Raw genomic sequence first — 16416 nt, forward strand, 5'->3', positions numbered from 1 at the left:
GAGCCCTCTGGAGCCGAAGCAGGACGTGTCCACAGCGGCCTGCCCTCTCTCTACTGCTGATGGCCCACACTCGTGCCCGTTCCAGCGAGCCTTCTGTGCCAGGTCTGCGCAGAGCCGGGCACAGGCCGCCCCGAGCAGCTCTGCGGGGACCGCCCCTTCCAGTGGGAGAGCAGGGCCCGGACTCACTCATGACTCGAATGGCAGAAGGCTTTCTGGCCGCGCTCGCAGCCGTGATGAACCGTGTGTAATTCATTCTCGGATTCCAAGCGGCAAGCCCCGCCTTAGGTGGTTGAAGCCTGGGAAAACCAAGGATCCGTGTCAATCCTGCCCCCTAATCCCTGCCCTGGAAAGGCCACCTCTGCTGTCCCCCGAGTGTGGTCTGGCGCGCGGAGCCAGGAGAGGCCGCCGAAGGCCCGGCTGTTGGCTGCGCGAGAGCCTGGTTAGGATCCGGCCTGGCGCGTAGCAGGACTGGCAAAGTCCACTGGCAGGTTAGGATGCGTGCCCCTCCCGCCCTGCGCGACGCGGCCTATGGCCACCGGCCGCCCCTCCGGCGGGTTTCCAGCCCTGTGACCACGCCTCCAAGGCCCTTCAGCACACCCACTGGCCTCGGCCCTCCTGGCCGATCCCCACCCCCGGCCTGGCATCCAGCGCGTCCCCGCCCCCGGCAGCGCCTCACGGCCCGCCCCGCCCTCCACGCCTGCAGACTGGTCTCTGCCCCAGGCCTCGGTTCCGCCTGGAGACCTGGCCACAAGCCTCCAACCTGGCCATCCGTCTTGGCGCAGGAGGTGCGGGGAAGCTGGCCGCCTGCCTGAACCACGGCCTGAGGCAATTCAAAACCCGGTCTGACTCCTGACCCTGCAGCTGGAGTCGCCGCAGGAAAGCGTCGGGTTGGCCGGGGAGCCGGCGGGGATCTCCCTGAGGGGCTGGTGGAGGGGCCTGAGTCCTCTGTGCCCAGGTCCTGGAGAGCCAGCCGCACGGCCTGGGTGCCTGAGCAACAGGGCGCAAAACTCTCATCTCAGAAGGATAGCTATAGACAGTCTCCTGGGGAGTCACCAAAGCGACGCGGGTGATTTCCAGCGCCCCTGTTTGCAAGATCTGAGCGTTTTAGAGTGAGGATGGAGTGCTGATAGAAAGAGGCTCTCCTCACATTTTAGCGTCTCCCCTCCGCTTGGGTTGTTTTCGACCACTCAGTGTAGATTTAGGTTGCAAGTGTCGATCCAAAAAGATGCCTGTCTTTGGGGCTAATAGCACCTTGTCCCCTTTTCTCACAGAATAATCCTTTTCCTCAGACTCCCACCAGTTTTAGCCGTGATTTCTCCTTCCTGAATCATCCAAATGGAATGCACAGCGTTCCACGTGAGCCCTGAATGAGAGAAGATTTGGAGACAGTCTCTCTTTTTTAATTCTTAAATGGGTATTAAAGAATCATTTCTTTTCACCATATTCCACCCTGGATTCATTCATTCGGTAAGCATTATTGAGTTCTTCCTGCACGAGTGAGTATTGACCCTCGGCCAAGGGCTTTCTTAGACATAAATAATTTGGTCTTGGAGACACTTCTGCCCTTAGTAGGTCCTGGCAACCACAGGATAAGATAACCCAGGGAAATCTTTATGCCCCCAGCTGAGGAACACAGGGAATATCATTAGTAAAGCTACTAGAAACCCAAGCGGGGATGGAGTTCTGGATTCAGAGACTTCAAGTGGTTTAAATCAGGGGTCCCCAACTCCCAGGCCACGGGCCAGTACCGGTCCATGGACTGTTAGGAACAGCAGGAGGTGAGCGGTGGGCCAGTGAGTGAAGCTCCATCTGTATTTACAGCCGCTCCCCATTGCTCTCATTGCCGCCTGAGCTCCGCCTCCTGTCAGATCAGTGGTGGCACTAGATTCTCACAGGAGCGCAAACCCTACTGTGAACTGTGCATGCGGGGGATGTAGGTTGCGCGCTCCTTATGAGAATCTAATGCCTGGTGATCTGAGGAGGAGCTGAGGCGGTGATGCTAGTGCTGGGGAGCAGCTGCAAATACAGATTATCCTTAGCAGAGAGGTTTGATGGCACAGAGACCATCATAAATCAACTGCAGACTCAGGTAACCTTATCAGTGAGTGGCAAGTGACAAGCTGCATCTGGTGGCAGGCTTTAAGTCAGAATCTGACACTTATTTTAGTCCGTGTGTGGCCCACCCATTATTTTATTTACCAGTTCCATCCATGCCTCTTCCCTGCACTGTGCACTTGTCTCAGTCACAGTTTTGGTAAGCCCACAAGCTAATCCTAGCCAAAATGAGTAAAAAACAAACGTGGGAGAGCGTCTTTGAAAAGGGGGAAAGACCCAATGATGAGACAGCAGAAGACTCTTAAGACTGCTAACAAGAAGAAAGCTGCATTTAAAAGAAAATACCAAGAGTCCTACTTAAATTACGGGTTCATCGCAACAGGTGATTCACATTCTCCAAGCCCGCTTTATATATTATGTGGTGTCCTGCTATCCAGTGAAGCCATGAAACCTTCAAAACTGGTTCGCCACATGGAGACCAAGCATCCTGCATTAAAAGACAAGGCTTTAGAGTTTTTCAAAAGAAAAAAACATGAACATGAAGAACAGAAGCAATTACTGAAGGCCACCACTTCATCACATGTGTTTGCACTGAGAGTATCATTCTTAGTGGCTAACCACATTGCTAAAGCTAAGAAGCCCTTTACTGTTGGTGAAGAGTCGATCCTGCCTGCTGCTAAGGACATTTGTCGTGAACTTTTAGGAGAGGCTGCAGCTCAAAAGGTGGCACGTGTTCCTCTTTCGGCTAGCACCATAACTAGACGAATTGATGAAATAGCAGAGGATACTGAGGCACAATTGTTAGAGAGGATCAATGAGTCACCGTGGTACGCAATCCAGGTTGACGAGTCTACCGCTGTTGACAACAAGGCAACAATGCTTGTTTTTGTGCGATATATTTTTCAGGAGGATGTGCCTGAGGATGTGTTATGTGCGCTTTTGTTGCCAAACAACACCACAGCACAGCTGCAGAGCTAGTCAAGTCTTTGAATGATTACATATCAGGAAAACTGAACGGGTCATTTTGCGTCGGTATATGTATGGACAGAGCGGCTGCCGTGACTGGACGGCTTTCTGGTTTCACTACTCGGGTCAAAGAGGTCGCTTCTCAATGTGAGTCTACACACCGTGTCATCGTAGAGATGTGCCGGCTAGCCGAAAAATGTCACCTGAACTTAACAGCGTTTTGCAGGATGTGATTAAAATTATCAACCACGTTAAAGTACATGCCCTTAACTCACGTCTGTTCATGCAGCTCTGTGAGGAGATGAACACAGAGCACCCACGTCTTCTCTTATACACAGAAGTGAGATGGTTTCTAAAGGTAGATCACTGGCCAGAGTTTCTGAGTTACGAGAGCCGCTCCAGAGATTTCTTTTAGAAGAACAGTCGCCACTGGCAGCACATTTCAGTGACACAGAATGGGTCACAAAACTTGCTTACTCGTGTGACATATTCCACCTGCTCAACGACATCAATCTGTCACTTCAGGAGAGAGCGACAACTGTGTTCAAGTCCACAGATAAAGTGGCTGCATTCAAAGCCGGACTGGAATTATGGGGGCGGCAAGTAAACATTGGGATTTTTGACATGTTTCAAACATTAGCGGAGATTTTTAAAGAGACTGAGCCAGGGCCTTCTTTCTCCCACCTGGTGCATGCTCAGCTATCTCAGCTTTCAGAAGAGTTTGAGCGTTACTTCACAACCACAAAAGACCCCCTGAACTGGGAAGGAATGGGTCTGTGACCCATTTGTGAATAAGCCAGGTGAATCAACTTTGTGCTAGAAGAGGATCAACTGCTTGAGATCGCAAATGACAGTGGCCTTAAAAGTATGTTTGAGACAATTTCAAATCACCATATGTTCTGGATTAAAGTCAAGATGGGATATCCTGAGATGGCCACAAAAGCACTGAAAAGCCTGCTTCAATTTCCAACATCCTATCCTTGAGAAGCGGGGTTTTCTGCAGTGACAGCAACCAAAATGAGATCATGGAGTAGAGTGGACATAAACAACGCACTTCGGGTGTCACTGTCTCTCATCAGCCCCAGGTGGGACCATCTAGTTGCAGGAAAACAAGCTCAGGGCTCCCACTGATTCTGCATTATGGTGAGTTGTATAATTATTTCATTATATATTACAGTGTAATAATAGTAGAAATAAAGTGCACAATAAATGTAATGCGCTTGATTCATCCCCAAACAATTCCCACCCCACTCCCCACTCTGTGGAAGAAGTGTCTTCCACGAAACCTGTCTCTGGTGCCAAAAAGGTTGGGGACCGCTGTTTTAAATCCCGCTTAATGATTTGCCAGCTGGGTATTTTGCACAAGGTACTTAATCTTTCTGGGCATCCATTTGCTCACAGGGCCGTGGGCAGGATTAATCAGAGAATCTCTGAAGCTTCTCAGCACAGTGGCCTGCTTGCTGTGAAAGCATTCAGTGACTGTTAGCTGTTGTTACAGATAGTAACAATGTTCTTAGCAAAACTTAAGGACTCAGCTTCCAAATGGAAATTTTTAAGGCAAATTATGTCCTTAGTTAATTCGTGTACACAATTAAGAATCTTTGTGAGGTTATCTATTTTAAAAAGTGTGTTGCCTCTGAATGTTCCTAGAAATTAGCTCAAGAAGCTCTCACATCTAACTAAGTTAGAGACCATAGTTAATTATGAAATAAAACTAGAGATACTGGGCTTCCCTGGTGGCGCAGTGGTTGGGAGTCCGCCTGCCGATGCAGGGGACACGGGTTCGTGCCCCCGTCCAGGAGGATCCCACATGCCGCGGAGCGGCGGGGCCCGTGAGCCATGGCTGCTGAGCCTGCGTGTCCAGAGCCTGTGCTCCGCTATGGGAGAGGCCACAACAGTGAGAGGCCTGCGTACCGCAAAAAAAAAAAAACAAAAAAAAACAAAACTAGAGATACTGATGTTACTAGAGACTTCAGGATTTTTATCCCCCTTTTAATTAGTGTGCTTCCCTTAGATACTTAATACAACTTAAACTTCTTCCCTTTGTCGGCAGGAACCTGTTTGGTGAAAGGTGTTTGGTGTTCTGAGCCAAGAAAAAAAAAGTTTAGCCTTTGTAGCCATATTCATGCACAGGTCTGTGCTTCTTATACTATTTATTACATACAGACATTTTTTTGAAGTGTGGAACTCATCCTGTGACCCCCTCACACACACACACACACACACACACACACACACACGTCCAATCAATGGTAACAAAACTAAAGGAGACAAAACTAAAGAGATTTCAGGCCAGCTCATCATAAGATGCAAGCTCTCAAGCTTCATGGGTTTGCTGAATTTTCTGCTTGGCTGCTGGAGTTTGACAGGTGAGAGGCTGAGGGTGCTGATTCATTATGAGGTGGTGATGATTTAGGTCAGGTAGGGAGGCAGAGAGGTGGCCCATCAGGGCGGCTACTGGAACGCAGGGGACCTGAGGGTTGTGCTTAGAAAATGCAGGCAGAGGATGGCCACAGTGGTGGGAAAGGGTAGGCAAGGGCTGAGTTGGGGACAGCTTACCTGACAATCAGAAGCTGAAAACTGAAGAGATAGTTGATTGCCAGAGAAATCCAATAGACCAGACTTTGAAATTGTCAGGAGCAACCGCAGAAGGAGTTGTTTCCCGGGTGTGGGGTGAGTGAGCAAGGTCACAGCTCAGGCTGCCTTTTAAAGACTTGGCTTAGGACTCCTGGGGACAGAATGCATGAAAGGGCCAGGGCTTGTGGACCCAGTCATCCTCTAAACAATTGTTGAGTGCTTCCTCTGTGCTGGGGGCTGTAACACCTTTAAAGAGATGACGGAGACCAGCCACAGGTCTGGAGGTTGGAAGTGCAGGATGAAGGTGTCAGCAGGGGTGGTTCTCCCTGAGACCTGTGACCAGGAATCTGCTCCAGGCCTCTCGACTAGATGCTGGTGGTTTGCTAGTAATTTTTTAAAAAATTTATTTATTACATTTATTTATTTTTGGCTGCACTGGGTCTTTGTTGCTGTACGTGGGCTTTCTCTAGCTGCGGCGAGCGGGGGCCACTATTCACTGCGGTGCGCAGGCTTCTCATTGCGGTGGCTTCTCCTGTTGTGGAGCACGGGCTCGAGGCGTGTGGGCTCCGTAGTTGCAGCACACAGGCTCAGCAGTTGTGGCTCTCAGGCTCTAGAGCACAGGCTCAGTAGTTGTGGCACACAGGTCCATCTGTTCTGCGGCATGTGGGATCCTCCCGGACCAGGGCTTGAACCTGTGTCCCCTGCATTGGCAGGCAGATTCTTAACCACTGTGCCACCAGGGAAGCCCGTTGGTAATTTTTAATGTTCCTTGGCTTGTGTTGCATCACCCTGATCTCTGTCTTCATCTTCACTTGGCATCTCCCTGTTGTGTGCAGGTCCCTGTTTTCAAACTTCTGTTTTTTTTATAAGAACACCAGCCACATTAGACTAGGGCTCACCTTCATTGCCTCATGTTAACTTGGTTACCTCTGCAAGGACTCTATCTTCAAATAAGGTCACATTCCTAGGTACTGTGAGTTAAGACTCCGAAGTATCTTTTTTTAAAATTGAAGTATAGTTAATTTGCAATTTTGGGTAGTTTCAAGTGTGCAGCAAAGTGATTCAGTTAAACATATATATTCTTTTCAGATTCTTTTCCATTATAGGTTTTAAAAAATATTGAGCATAGATCCTTGTGCTATACAGTAGGAACTTATTTTATATATAGTAGTGTACATATTTTAATCCCAAACTCCTAATCTGTGCCCCTGCTATCTGCTTTGGTAAGCATAAGTTTGTTTTCCATGTCTCTGTGTCTACTTCAGTTTTGTAACTAAGTTCATTTGTGTAATTTTTAAAGATTCCACATAAAGTGATATCATATAATATTTGTCATCCACTGTCTGACTTATTTCACTTAGTGTGATAATCTCCAGGTCCATCCGTGTTACTGCAAATGGAATTATTTCATTCTTTTTTATGGCTGAGTAATATTCCATTGTATATATATATATATATATATATATATATATACATATATACATATATATATATATATATCATATCTTCTTTATCCATTCATCCATCAATGGACACTTAGGTTGCCTCCATGTTTTGGCTATTGGAAATTGTGCTGTTGTGAAGATTGGGATGCATGTGTCTTTCCAAATTAGGTTTTCTCTGGATATATGTCCAGTAATGGGATTGCTGGATCATATGGTAGCTCTACTTTTAGTTTCTTAAGGAACCTCCATACTGTTCTCCATAGTGGCTGCACCAATTCACATTCCCACCAACAGTGTAGGAGGATTTCCTTTTCTCCACACCCTCTCCAGCATTTATTATTTGTAGACATTTTATGGTGGCCAGTTTGACTGTTGTGAGGTGATACCTCATTGTAGTTTTGGTTTGCATTTCTCTAATAATTAGCTATGTTGAGCATCTTTTCATGTGCCTTTGAGTTTATTTCTGTGTATGGTGTTAGAGAATGCTCTAATTTCGTTCTTTTACATGTAGCTGTCCAGGTTTCCCAGCACCACATGTTGAAGAGACTGTCTTTTCTCCATTGTATATTCTTGCTTGCTTTGTCATAGATTAATTGACCATAAGTGAGTGGGTTTATTTCTGGTTTTCTATTCTGTTCCATTGATCTATATGTCTGTTTTTCTGCCAGTACCATACTTTTTTGATGACTGTAGCTTTGACATGTAGTTTGAAGTCAGGGAGCATGAGTCCTTCAGCTTTATTCTTCTTTCTCAAGATTCTTTTGGCCATTTGGGGTCTTTTGTGTTTCCATATAAATTAAAAAATTTTTTGTTCTGGTTCTGTGAAAATGCCATTGGTAATTTGATAGAGATTGCATTGAATCTGTAGATTGCCTTGGATGGTATGATCATTTTAATAACATTGATGCTTCCAGAACAAGAATCTAGTATATCTTTCCATCTGTTTGTGTCGTCTTCAGTTTCTTTCATCAGCATCTTAAAGTGTTCAGAGTAGAGGTTTTTGCCTCCTTAGTAGGTTTATTCATAGATATTTTAATCTTTTTGATGGAGTGGTAAATGGGATTGTTTTCTTAATTACTCTTTCCAATATTTTGTTGTTAGTGTATAGAAATTAAACAGATTTTTGTATATTAATTTTGTATCCATCAACTTTGCTGAATTCATTGATGAATTGTAGTAGTTTTCTGGTAGCATCTTTTGGATTTTCTACTTATAGTAACATGTCAACTGCAAGGAGTGACAGGTTTACTTCTTCTTTTCCAATTTGGATTCCTTTTATTTCTTTTTCTTCTCTGATTGCTGTGGCTAGGACTTGCAAAACTATGTTGAATAAATGTGGCAAGAGTGAGCATCCTTGTCTTGTTCCTGATCTTAGAGGAAATGCTTTCAGCTTTTCAGCATTGAGTATGATGTTAGCTGTGGGTTTGTCCTATATGGCCTTTATTATGTTGAGGTGTGTTCACTCTATTTCCATTTTCTGAAGAGTGTTTCTCATAAATATATATTGAGTTTTATCAAAAACTTTTCCTGCATTTATTGAGGTGATCATATGGTTTTTATTCTTCAGTATGTTAATGTGATATATCACATTGATTGATTTCTAGATATTGAAAATCCTAGGATCCCTGGGATTAATCCACTTGATTATGGTGTATAATCTTTTTAATGTATTGTTAGAGTTGATTTGCTAGTATTTTGTTGAGAATTTTTGCATCTATGTTCATCAGTGAAATTAGCCTGTAGTTTTCTTCTTTTTTTCATATCTTTGTTTGATTTTGGTGTCAGGGTGATGGTGGCCTCATAGAATGAGTTTGAAAGTGCTTCTTCCTCTGCAGTTTTTGGAATAATTTCAGAAGGATAAGTGTTATCTCTTCTCTAAATGTTTGGTAGAATTCACCTCCCTCCCTCCCTTCCTTCCTTCTTTCTTTCTTTCCTTCTCTTTTGTACTTTGGACAGTACTCATATTTGTTATCTGTAGGAAGTCTGGGTCAGCTAAGAGCATAGTTGGTTTTATCCAAAGTGGAAAACTATGGTGGTGGCCTTTTTAAAGTGATAGAAGGCAGTGTGGTGTGGTGAGTGATCACGGCTTTGGAATCAGACTGCCTGGTTTCAAATCTTAGCTTTATCACTTACACTCTGTGTGTCCTTGGACAAATTACTTAACCTCTTTATATCACCTAGGCTGTAAAATAGGTGAAAAACGTTACCTATTTCATAGGCTTATTATGAATATTAAATGCATAATATGCTTTGCAGTGTCTGATATATAAATGCTAATAAATGTCAGGTGTTTTCATTCTTATCAGCAATATTAATAATGATAAAAGGGGAAACTCAGAATATTCTGAGAAATCCTACTTAAGAAGGATGTATCTCAAATTCTTCCCTCAAGCTTAAGGGGACTAAATCCATTATATTAAAAATGATTATTAAATGTTTACCAAGTGCAAACTGTGGACTGATTTTACTAAGACAAATAACACACAGTTCCTATTATTGATGAGTAAATATATGTGTGTTTTCCAAAAGTCAAAAAGTAATGAGAGAACAAAGTGAAATGTATAAATTGTCTGAGCATAGTGCACATATAAAGCACAAAGATCAAGTGCTTAATTTTAAAAGAGATCCTTGTTTCTCACCAACATGTTTATCCCAGAATCTATCCATGATCTGAGAGAGATTTAAGTTTTAGACAACCAAGTTTATTGGTGAGCATTCTGGGCTTAAAATCTGTAGTAAAGGGTGGTATGTGATACTATCTCACCTACCGTTGCCTTTTTTTGGTGGGGTGGGGGGTTGAAAGGGCAAGAAGAAGTATGCAGGTGGCAGTGGAAACAAGATTCAAGATGGGCAGCAAGGTATTATTCTTCTTGGCAAGTTGAAGCCTCCAGGGCAAAGACTGAATTGGACAAGGTTTGTTTTACGTTTCCTATGTTTGGTGCTTTGAGATGCAGTGGTGAGGGCGGAGCAGAAAGGCACTCAGTGCCTGAGGATATAGGATGACACAGGGGTGCAGTCTTGGGGGGTATAGTCCTCTGAGGAAGATATTTTTCCACTGAGGTCGAAAGGCTGAGTAGAAGTCGGTGTAGACAGAGTGGATGAGGGGAGAGCACTCCCAGCAGCAGGAACAGAATGTGCAAAGATTTCCCAGATGAAGGAAACACGGTGAATTCACGGAAGGGAAGGGAGGCTAGAGGCTGAAGAGCTGAGTGAGAAGAGATGAAACTAGGAAAGAGCAGAGGCCAAATAATACTGTCCTTGTTGGCTACAGGCAACATCTTCATTCTTATCCCAAGAGTAAGGGAGCTATTGAAGGGTTCAAGTTGAAGGATACAGGTCAGGATGGCAGTGGGGTGGGGCTGCAGAAGAGCTGGAGGGGCAACTTGATAAGTGCCTTTTGCCTTTGACACGCAGGATGAATTAGAAGAAGCAAAAGTGGTTGAAGGGAGACCAATTCGGAGATTACGATAATAATCTAGATGAGAATTAATTATGATGGTGGAAATTGAGAGGAATGGACAGATAAGGAGGTAAAACTGACAGTACTTGATGGATTGGAAATGGGTTCCAGGGAGAAGGAAGTGACAAAAGTGATTCCTAGGTCTCTGGTTGGCAGAGCTAGGTGGACAGTGGTGCTATTTACTGAGGTAGGGATCATGGGAAGAGGCTTAGATTTGGGTGGGACGATTGTGGGTCTAGAAGGAATGACAGGACTCCTATTAGTTTTACATAAATCAGTGTCCCAGAGGAAAGAATGGTGGTGGGCACTGCAATCACAAATGTATTGAATGGATTGGGGGAGAATGTAGAAGTGGATTTCCATTGGTTTTTGTTGCTAATTTGGGCAAGTCCTAGAATGGTGGTGGTAAAGAAGAGGAGGAGTGTGACCACATTCAACTGCAGAGATGAACTTGTCCTCGAAGCTACCAGCGGGCAGTGGGCTTGTGCGCAGCTCTCGGCTGAATGGGAGGTAGGGGAGATGGAGTAGAGGGGTCCCCGGGCAGGCGGAGAATATTGATTTTCTTTCCCTTGTCCTTCCTTTCATTACTCTCTCTGGGTGTGGCACCCTCTCTCAGGAAGGGGTAGGACCTGTGGTTCCCCCCGGCATTCCCAGAGCACATATGGGTGCATGTTTTGCTTGAAGATTTGGCTTGAGGGAAGGCAAGTGGTAATTAACGAACAAGCTTTGAGGTGAGCAAGTTCCTAATTTTAAAGAGATTGTGGGCTGGAGTTCATCTTTTGGCTGATTGAACGAAACAACATTTTGTCCCACTGGAAACAATGTTCTGAATGGTGACTGGATGTTTCAAACATTATTTCTCTTAAAATGGATTCTGAGTTGAAACTTGGGATTCCTGAAAAGATGTATCTGATCACATTTGGTCTGATGTGACTTGAGGAAATTTGATTACATTGTATCATTATTTCAAAGAGTGTTTACTGAGCACTTGGTATCTTCCAGGAACACATTTGGTGCTGGACACGTGCTGGTGGATGTGATGGAGGGATTTACGTGTTAGAGACATGACTAAGCATGTGGGGCGCCAGAAGGGGAGTACAGAGAGGGGGCAGCGTGGCGGGGCAGAGGAACCTGATGAAGCCATGATAGGGCAGAGAGAGCAGTGAGGAAGGTGGCAGGAGGTCCCTGAAGGGATTGTCGCCCATGTTGAAGCTGTTGGACTTTATTCTCTTTGTGGTAGCTGTGCTTTGTTCAAGGAAGTGGCCCCTTCAGATATGTGTCTTTAGCGGTCACCCTTGCTACTGAGTAGGAATGCATGGGAGAAGAGCAAAAATCAACAGGGGGAGCCAGTTAGGTGCTTGCACAGTAAGGATATGAGAGACGGGAGGGGAAGGGAGGAAACATAGGGTGTGAGAGTCACTCAGAGGGTAGAATCAGGGTTTGTGATGGATGGACATGCAGGGGGGCAGCCACGGTGGGTGAATCAGTGTGTTAATTTCCTGTTGCTGCTATAACAAATTACCACAAACTGGGCAGAAACAACAGAAATTTATTCTCTCACAGTTCCAGAGGCTTGAGGTCAAAATCAGGATGTGAGCAGGGCTGCGCTCCCTCCAAAGGCTTAGGGAGAAGCTTTCCTTACTCCCCCCAGCTCCTGTGGTGGTGGCATCCTTGTCAAAAGCTTTTTCTGCATCTATTGAAATGATCATATGGTTCTTATTCTTTAATTTGTTGATGTGGTGTATCACACTGATTGATTTGTGGATATTGAAGAATCCTTGCATCCCTGGGATAAATCCCACTTGATCATGGTGTATGATCCTTTTAATGTGTTGTTGGATTCAATTTGCCAGTATTTTGTTGAGGATTTTTGCATCTATATTCATCAGTGATATTGGCCTGTAATTTTCTTTTTTGTAGTATCTTTGTCTGGTTTTGGTATGAGGGTGATGGTGGCCTCACAGAATGAGGTTGGGGGTGTTCCTTCCTCTGCAATTTTTTGGAAGAATTTGAGAAGGGTGGATGTTAGCTCTTCTCTAAATGTTTGATAGAATTCACCTGTGAAGCCCTCTGGTCCTGGACTTCTGTTTGTTGGAAGATTTTTTTTTTTTTTTTTGCTGTACGCAGCCCTCTCACTGTTGTGGCCTCTCCTGTTGCAGAGCACAGGCTCTGGACGCGCAGGCTCAGCAGCCATGGCTCACGGGCCCAACCGCTCCGCGGCATGTGGGATCTTCCCGGACTGGGGCACAAACCCGTGTCCCCTGCATCGGCAGGCGGACTCTCAACCACTGCGCCTTCAGGGAAGCCCTTGTTGGAAGATTTTTAATCACAGTTTCAATTTCATTACTTGTGATTGGTCTGTTCATATTTTCTGTTTCTTCCTGGTTCAGTCTTGGAAGGTTATAGCTTTCTAAGAATTTGTCCATTTCTTCCAGGTTGTCCATTTTATTGGCATAGAGTTGCTTGTAGTAATCTCTTAGGATGCTTTGTATTTCTGTGGTGTCTGTTGTAACTTCTCCTTTTTCATTTCTAATTTTATTGATTTGAGTCCTCTCCCTCTTTTTCTTGATAAGTCTGGCTAATGGTTTATCAATTTTGTTTATCTTCTCAAAGAACCAGCTTTTAGTTTTATTGATCTTTGCTATTGTTTCTATTTCATTTATTTCTGCTCTGATCTTTATGATTTCTTTCCTTCTGCTAACTTTGGGTTTTGTTTGTTCTTCTTTCTCTAGTTCCTTTAGGTGTAAGGTTAGATTGTTTACTTGAGATTTTTCTTGTTTCTTGAGGTAGGCTTGTATAGCTATAAGCTTCCCTCTTAGAACTGCTTTTGCTGCATCCCATAGGTTTTGGATCATCGTGTTTTCATTGTCATTTGTCTCTAGGTATTTTTTGAATCCTGCTTTAATTTCTCTAGTGATCTCTTGGTTATTTAGTAATGTATTGCTTAGTGTCCATGTGTTTGTGTTTTTTACGTTTTTTTCCCTGTAATTGATTTCTAATCTCATAGCAGTGTGGTCCAAAAAGATGCTTGATATGATTTCAATTTTCTTAAATTTATTGAGGCTTGATATGTGACCCAACATGTGATCTATCCTGGAGAATGTTCTGTGCGCACTTGAGAAGAAAGTGTAATCTGCTGTTTTTGGATGGAATATCCTATAAATATCAATTAAATCTGTCTGGTCTATTGTGTCATTTAAAGCTTCTGTTTCCTTATTTATTTTCATTTTGGATGATCTGTCCATTGGTGTAAGTGAGGTGTTAAAGTCCCCCACTATTATTGTGTTACTGTTGATTTCCCCTTTTATAGCTGTTAGCAGTTGCCTTATGTATTGAGGTGCTCCTATGTTGGGTGCATAGATATTTATAATTGTTATATCTTCTTCTTGGATTGATCCCTTGATCATTATGTAGTGTCCTTCCTTGTCTCTTGTAACATCCTTTATTTTAAAGTCTATTTTATCTGATATGAGTATTGCTACTGCAGCTTTCTTTTGATTTCCATTTGCATGGAATATCTTTTTCCATCCCCTCACTTTCGCCTGTATGTGTCCCTAGGTCTGAAGTGGGTCTCTTGTAGACAGCATAAATATGGATCTTGTTTTTGTATCCATTCAGCAAGCCTGTGTCTTTTGGTTGGAGCATTGAATCCATTCACGTTTAAGGTAATTATTGATATGTATGTTCCTATGACCATTTTCTTAATTGTTTTGGGTTTGTTTTTGTAGGTCCTTTTCTTCTCTTGTGTTTCCCACTTAGAGAAGTTCCTTTATCATTTGTTGTAGAGCTGGCTTGGTGGTGCTGAATTCTCTTAGCTTTTGCTTGTCTGTAAAGCTTTTGATTTCTCCTTCGTATCTGAATGAGATCCTTGCTGGGTAGAGTAATCTTGGTTGTAGGTTCTTCCCTTTCACCGCTTTAAGTATATCATGCCACTCCCTTCTGGCCTATAGAGTTTCTGCTGAAAAATTAGCTGTTAAACTTATGGGAGTTCCCTTGTATGTTATTTTTCGTTTTTCACTTGCTGCTTTCAATAATTTTTCTTTGTTTTTAATTTTTGACATTTTGACTATGTATCTCTGTGTGTTTCCCCTTGGGTTTATCCTGTATGGGACTCGCTGTGCTTCCTGGACTTGGGTGGCTATTTAGTTTCCCATGTTAGGGAAGTTTTCAACTGTAATCTCTTTCAAATATTTTCTCAGGTCCTTTCTTTCTCTCTTCTCCTTCTGGGACCCCTATAATACAAATGTTGTTGTGTTTAATGTTGTCCCAGAGGTCTCGTAGGCTGTCTTCATTTCTTTTTATTCATTTTTCTTTATTCTGTTCCACAGCAGTGAATTCCACCATTCTGTTTTCCAGGTCACTTATCCATTCTCCTGCCTCAGTTATTCTGCTATTGATTCCTTCTAGTGTAGTTTTCATTTCAGTTATTGTATTGTTCATCTCTGTTTGTTTGTTCTTTAATTCTTCTAGGTCTTTGTTAAACATTTCTTGCATCTTCTCGATCTTTGCCTCCATTCTTTTTCTGAGGTCCTGGATCATCTTCAGTATCATCATTCTGAATTCTTTTTCTGGAAGGTTTCGTATCTCCACTTCATTTAGTTGTTTTTCTGGGGTTTTATCTTGTTCCTTCATCTGGTACATAGCCCTCTGCCTTTTCATCTTGTCTATCTTTCTGTGAATGTGGTTTTTGTTCCACAGGCTGCAGGATTGTAGTTCTTCTTGCTTCTGCTGTCGGCCCTCTGGTGGATGAGGCTATCTAAGAGGCTTGTGGAAGTTTCCTGATGGGAGGGACTGGTGGTGTGTAGAGCTGACTGTTGCTCTGGTGGGCAGAGCTCAGTAAAACTTTAATCTACTTGACTGTTGATGTGTGGGGATGGGTTCCCTCCCTGTTGGTTGTTTGGCCTGAGGCAGCCCAACACTGGGGGCTACCTGGGCTCTTTGGTGGGGCTAATGACAGACTCTGGGGCGGCTCACGCCAAGGAGTACGTCCCTGAACTTCTGCTGCCAGTGTCCTTGTGCCCAGGGTGAGCCACAGCCTCCCCCCACAGCCGCCGCTGCAGGACACCCTCCAACACTAGCAGGTAGGTCTGGTTCAGTCTCCCCTGGGTTCACTGCTCCTTCCCCTGTGTCCCGATGTGCACACTACTTTGTGTGTGCCCTCCAAGAGTGGAGTCTCTCTTTCCCCCAGTCCTGTCGAAGTCCTGCAGTCAGTTCCCGCTAGGCTTCAAAGTCTGATTCTCTAGGAATTCCTCCTCCTGTTGCCTGACCCCCAGGTTGGGAAGCCTGACGTGGGGCTCAGCACCTTCACTCCAGTGGGTGGACTTCTGTGGTATAAGTGTTCTCCAGTCTGTGAGTCACCCACCCAGCAGTTATGGGATTTGGTTTTACTGTGATTGCGCCCCTCCTACCGTCTCACTGTGGCGTCTCCTTTGTCTTTGGATGTGGGGTATCTATTTTGGTGAGTTCCAGTGTCTTCCTGTCGATGACTGTCCAGCAGCTAGTTGTGATTCTGGTGTTCTCGCAAGAGGGAGTGAGAGCGCGTCCTGCTACTCCGCCCTCTTGGTTCCTCTCCCTTTATTGATCATTCTTAAATGGAAATGCCACAATTGTAATGCCTTTATTTTTGTCATTATGGCATGTGGTTCAAAAAACATTTTTATAATGTATTAATATACCCACCTTTTGCATTTAAATATTTGAATCAAAGATTTGTAAGGAATCTTTGCTCCTTACTGAAAAGAAAAATCCCTACCACTTGCTTGCCTTTCTGTGAATTAGTACTGACTCTAAAATACATTATTCAAATACCTCATAAGAAATTATGCATTAAGAAAATGGTGTCATATTTGCTTATTCCAGTTAACAAGTTAAAAATAAAAGTGTGGGCCGAGGGGGCTAGTGATTACCATCTTT

The 16416-nt window shown here is 44.1% G+C and overlaps 2 protein-coding genes across 10 annotated transcripts in view; one reads left to right on the plus strand and one right to left on the minus strand.

Annotated features, from left to right (window-relative positions):
* LOC111171183 (kynurenine/alpha-aminoadipate aminotransferase, mitochondrial) overlaps nt 1-894 on the minus strand; it is a 29104-nt gene extending 28210 nt beyond the window's left edge. For all 4 annotated transcript variants that reach the window (XM_089912696.1, XM_089912694.1, XM_089912697.1 and 1 more), the window contains exon 1: nt 187-894. In XM_089912696.1, coding sequence (XP_089768822.1) covers nt 187-253 — 67 coding nt within the window. In that variant the 5' untranslated portion in view covers nt 254-894. The remainder of the gene's footprint in view (nt 1-186) is intronic.
* LOC111185348 (uncharacterized) overlaps nt 1-16416 on the plus strand; it is a 315714-nt gene that overhangs the window by 99612 nt on the left and 199686 nt on the right. The window lies entirely within an intron of this gene.

This window comes from Delphinapterus leucas, chromosome 6 (assembly GCF_059928025.1).
Source record: "Delphinapterus leucas isolate spDelLeu-1000000601 "Yukka" chromosome 6, BTC_Dleu_Yukka2, whole genome shotgun sequence".
Taxonomy (NCBI): Eukaryota; Metazoa; Chordata; class Mammalia; order Artiodactyla; family Monodontidae; genus Delphinapterus; species Delphinapterus leucas.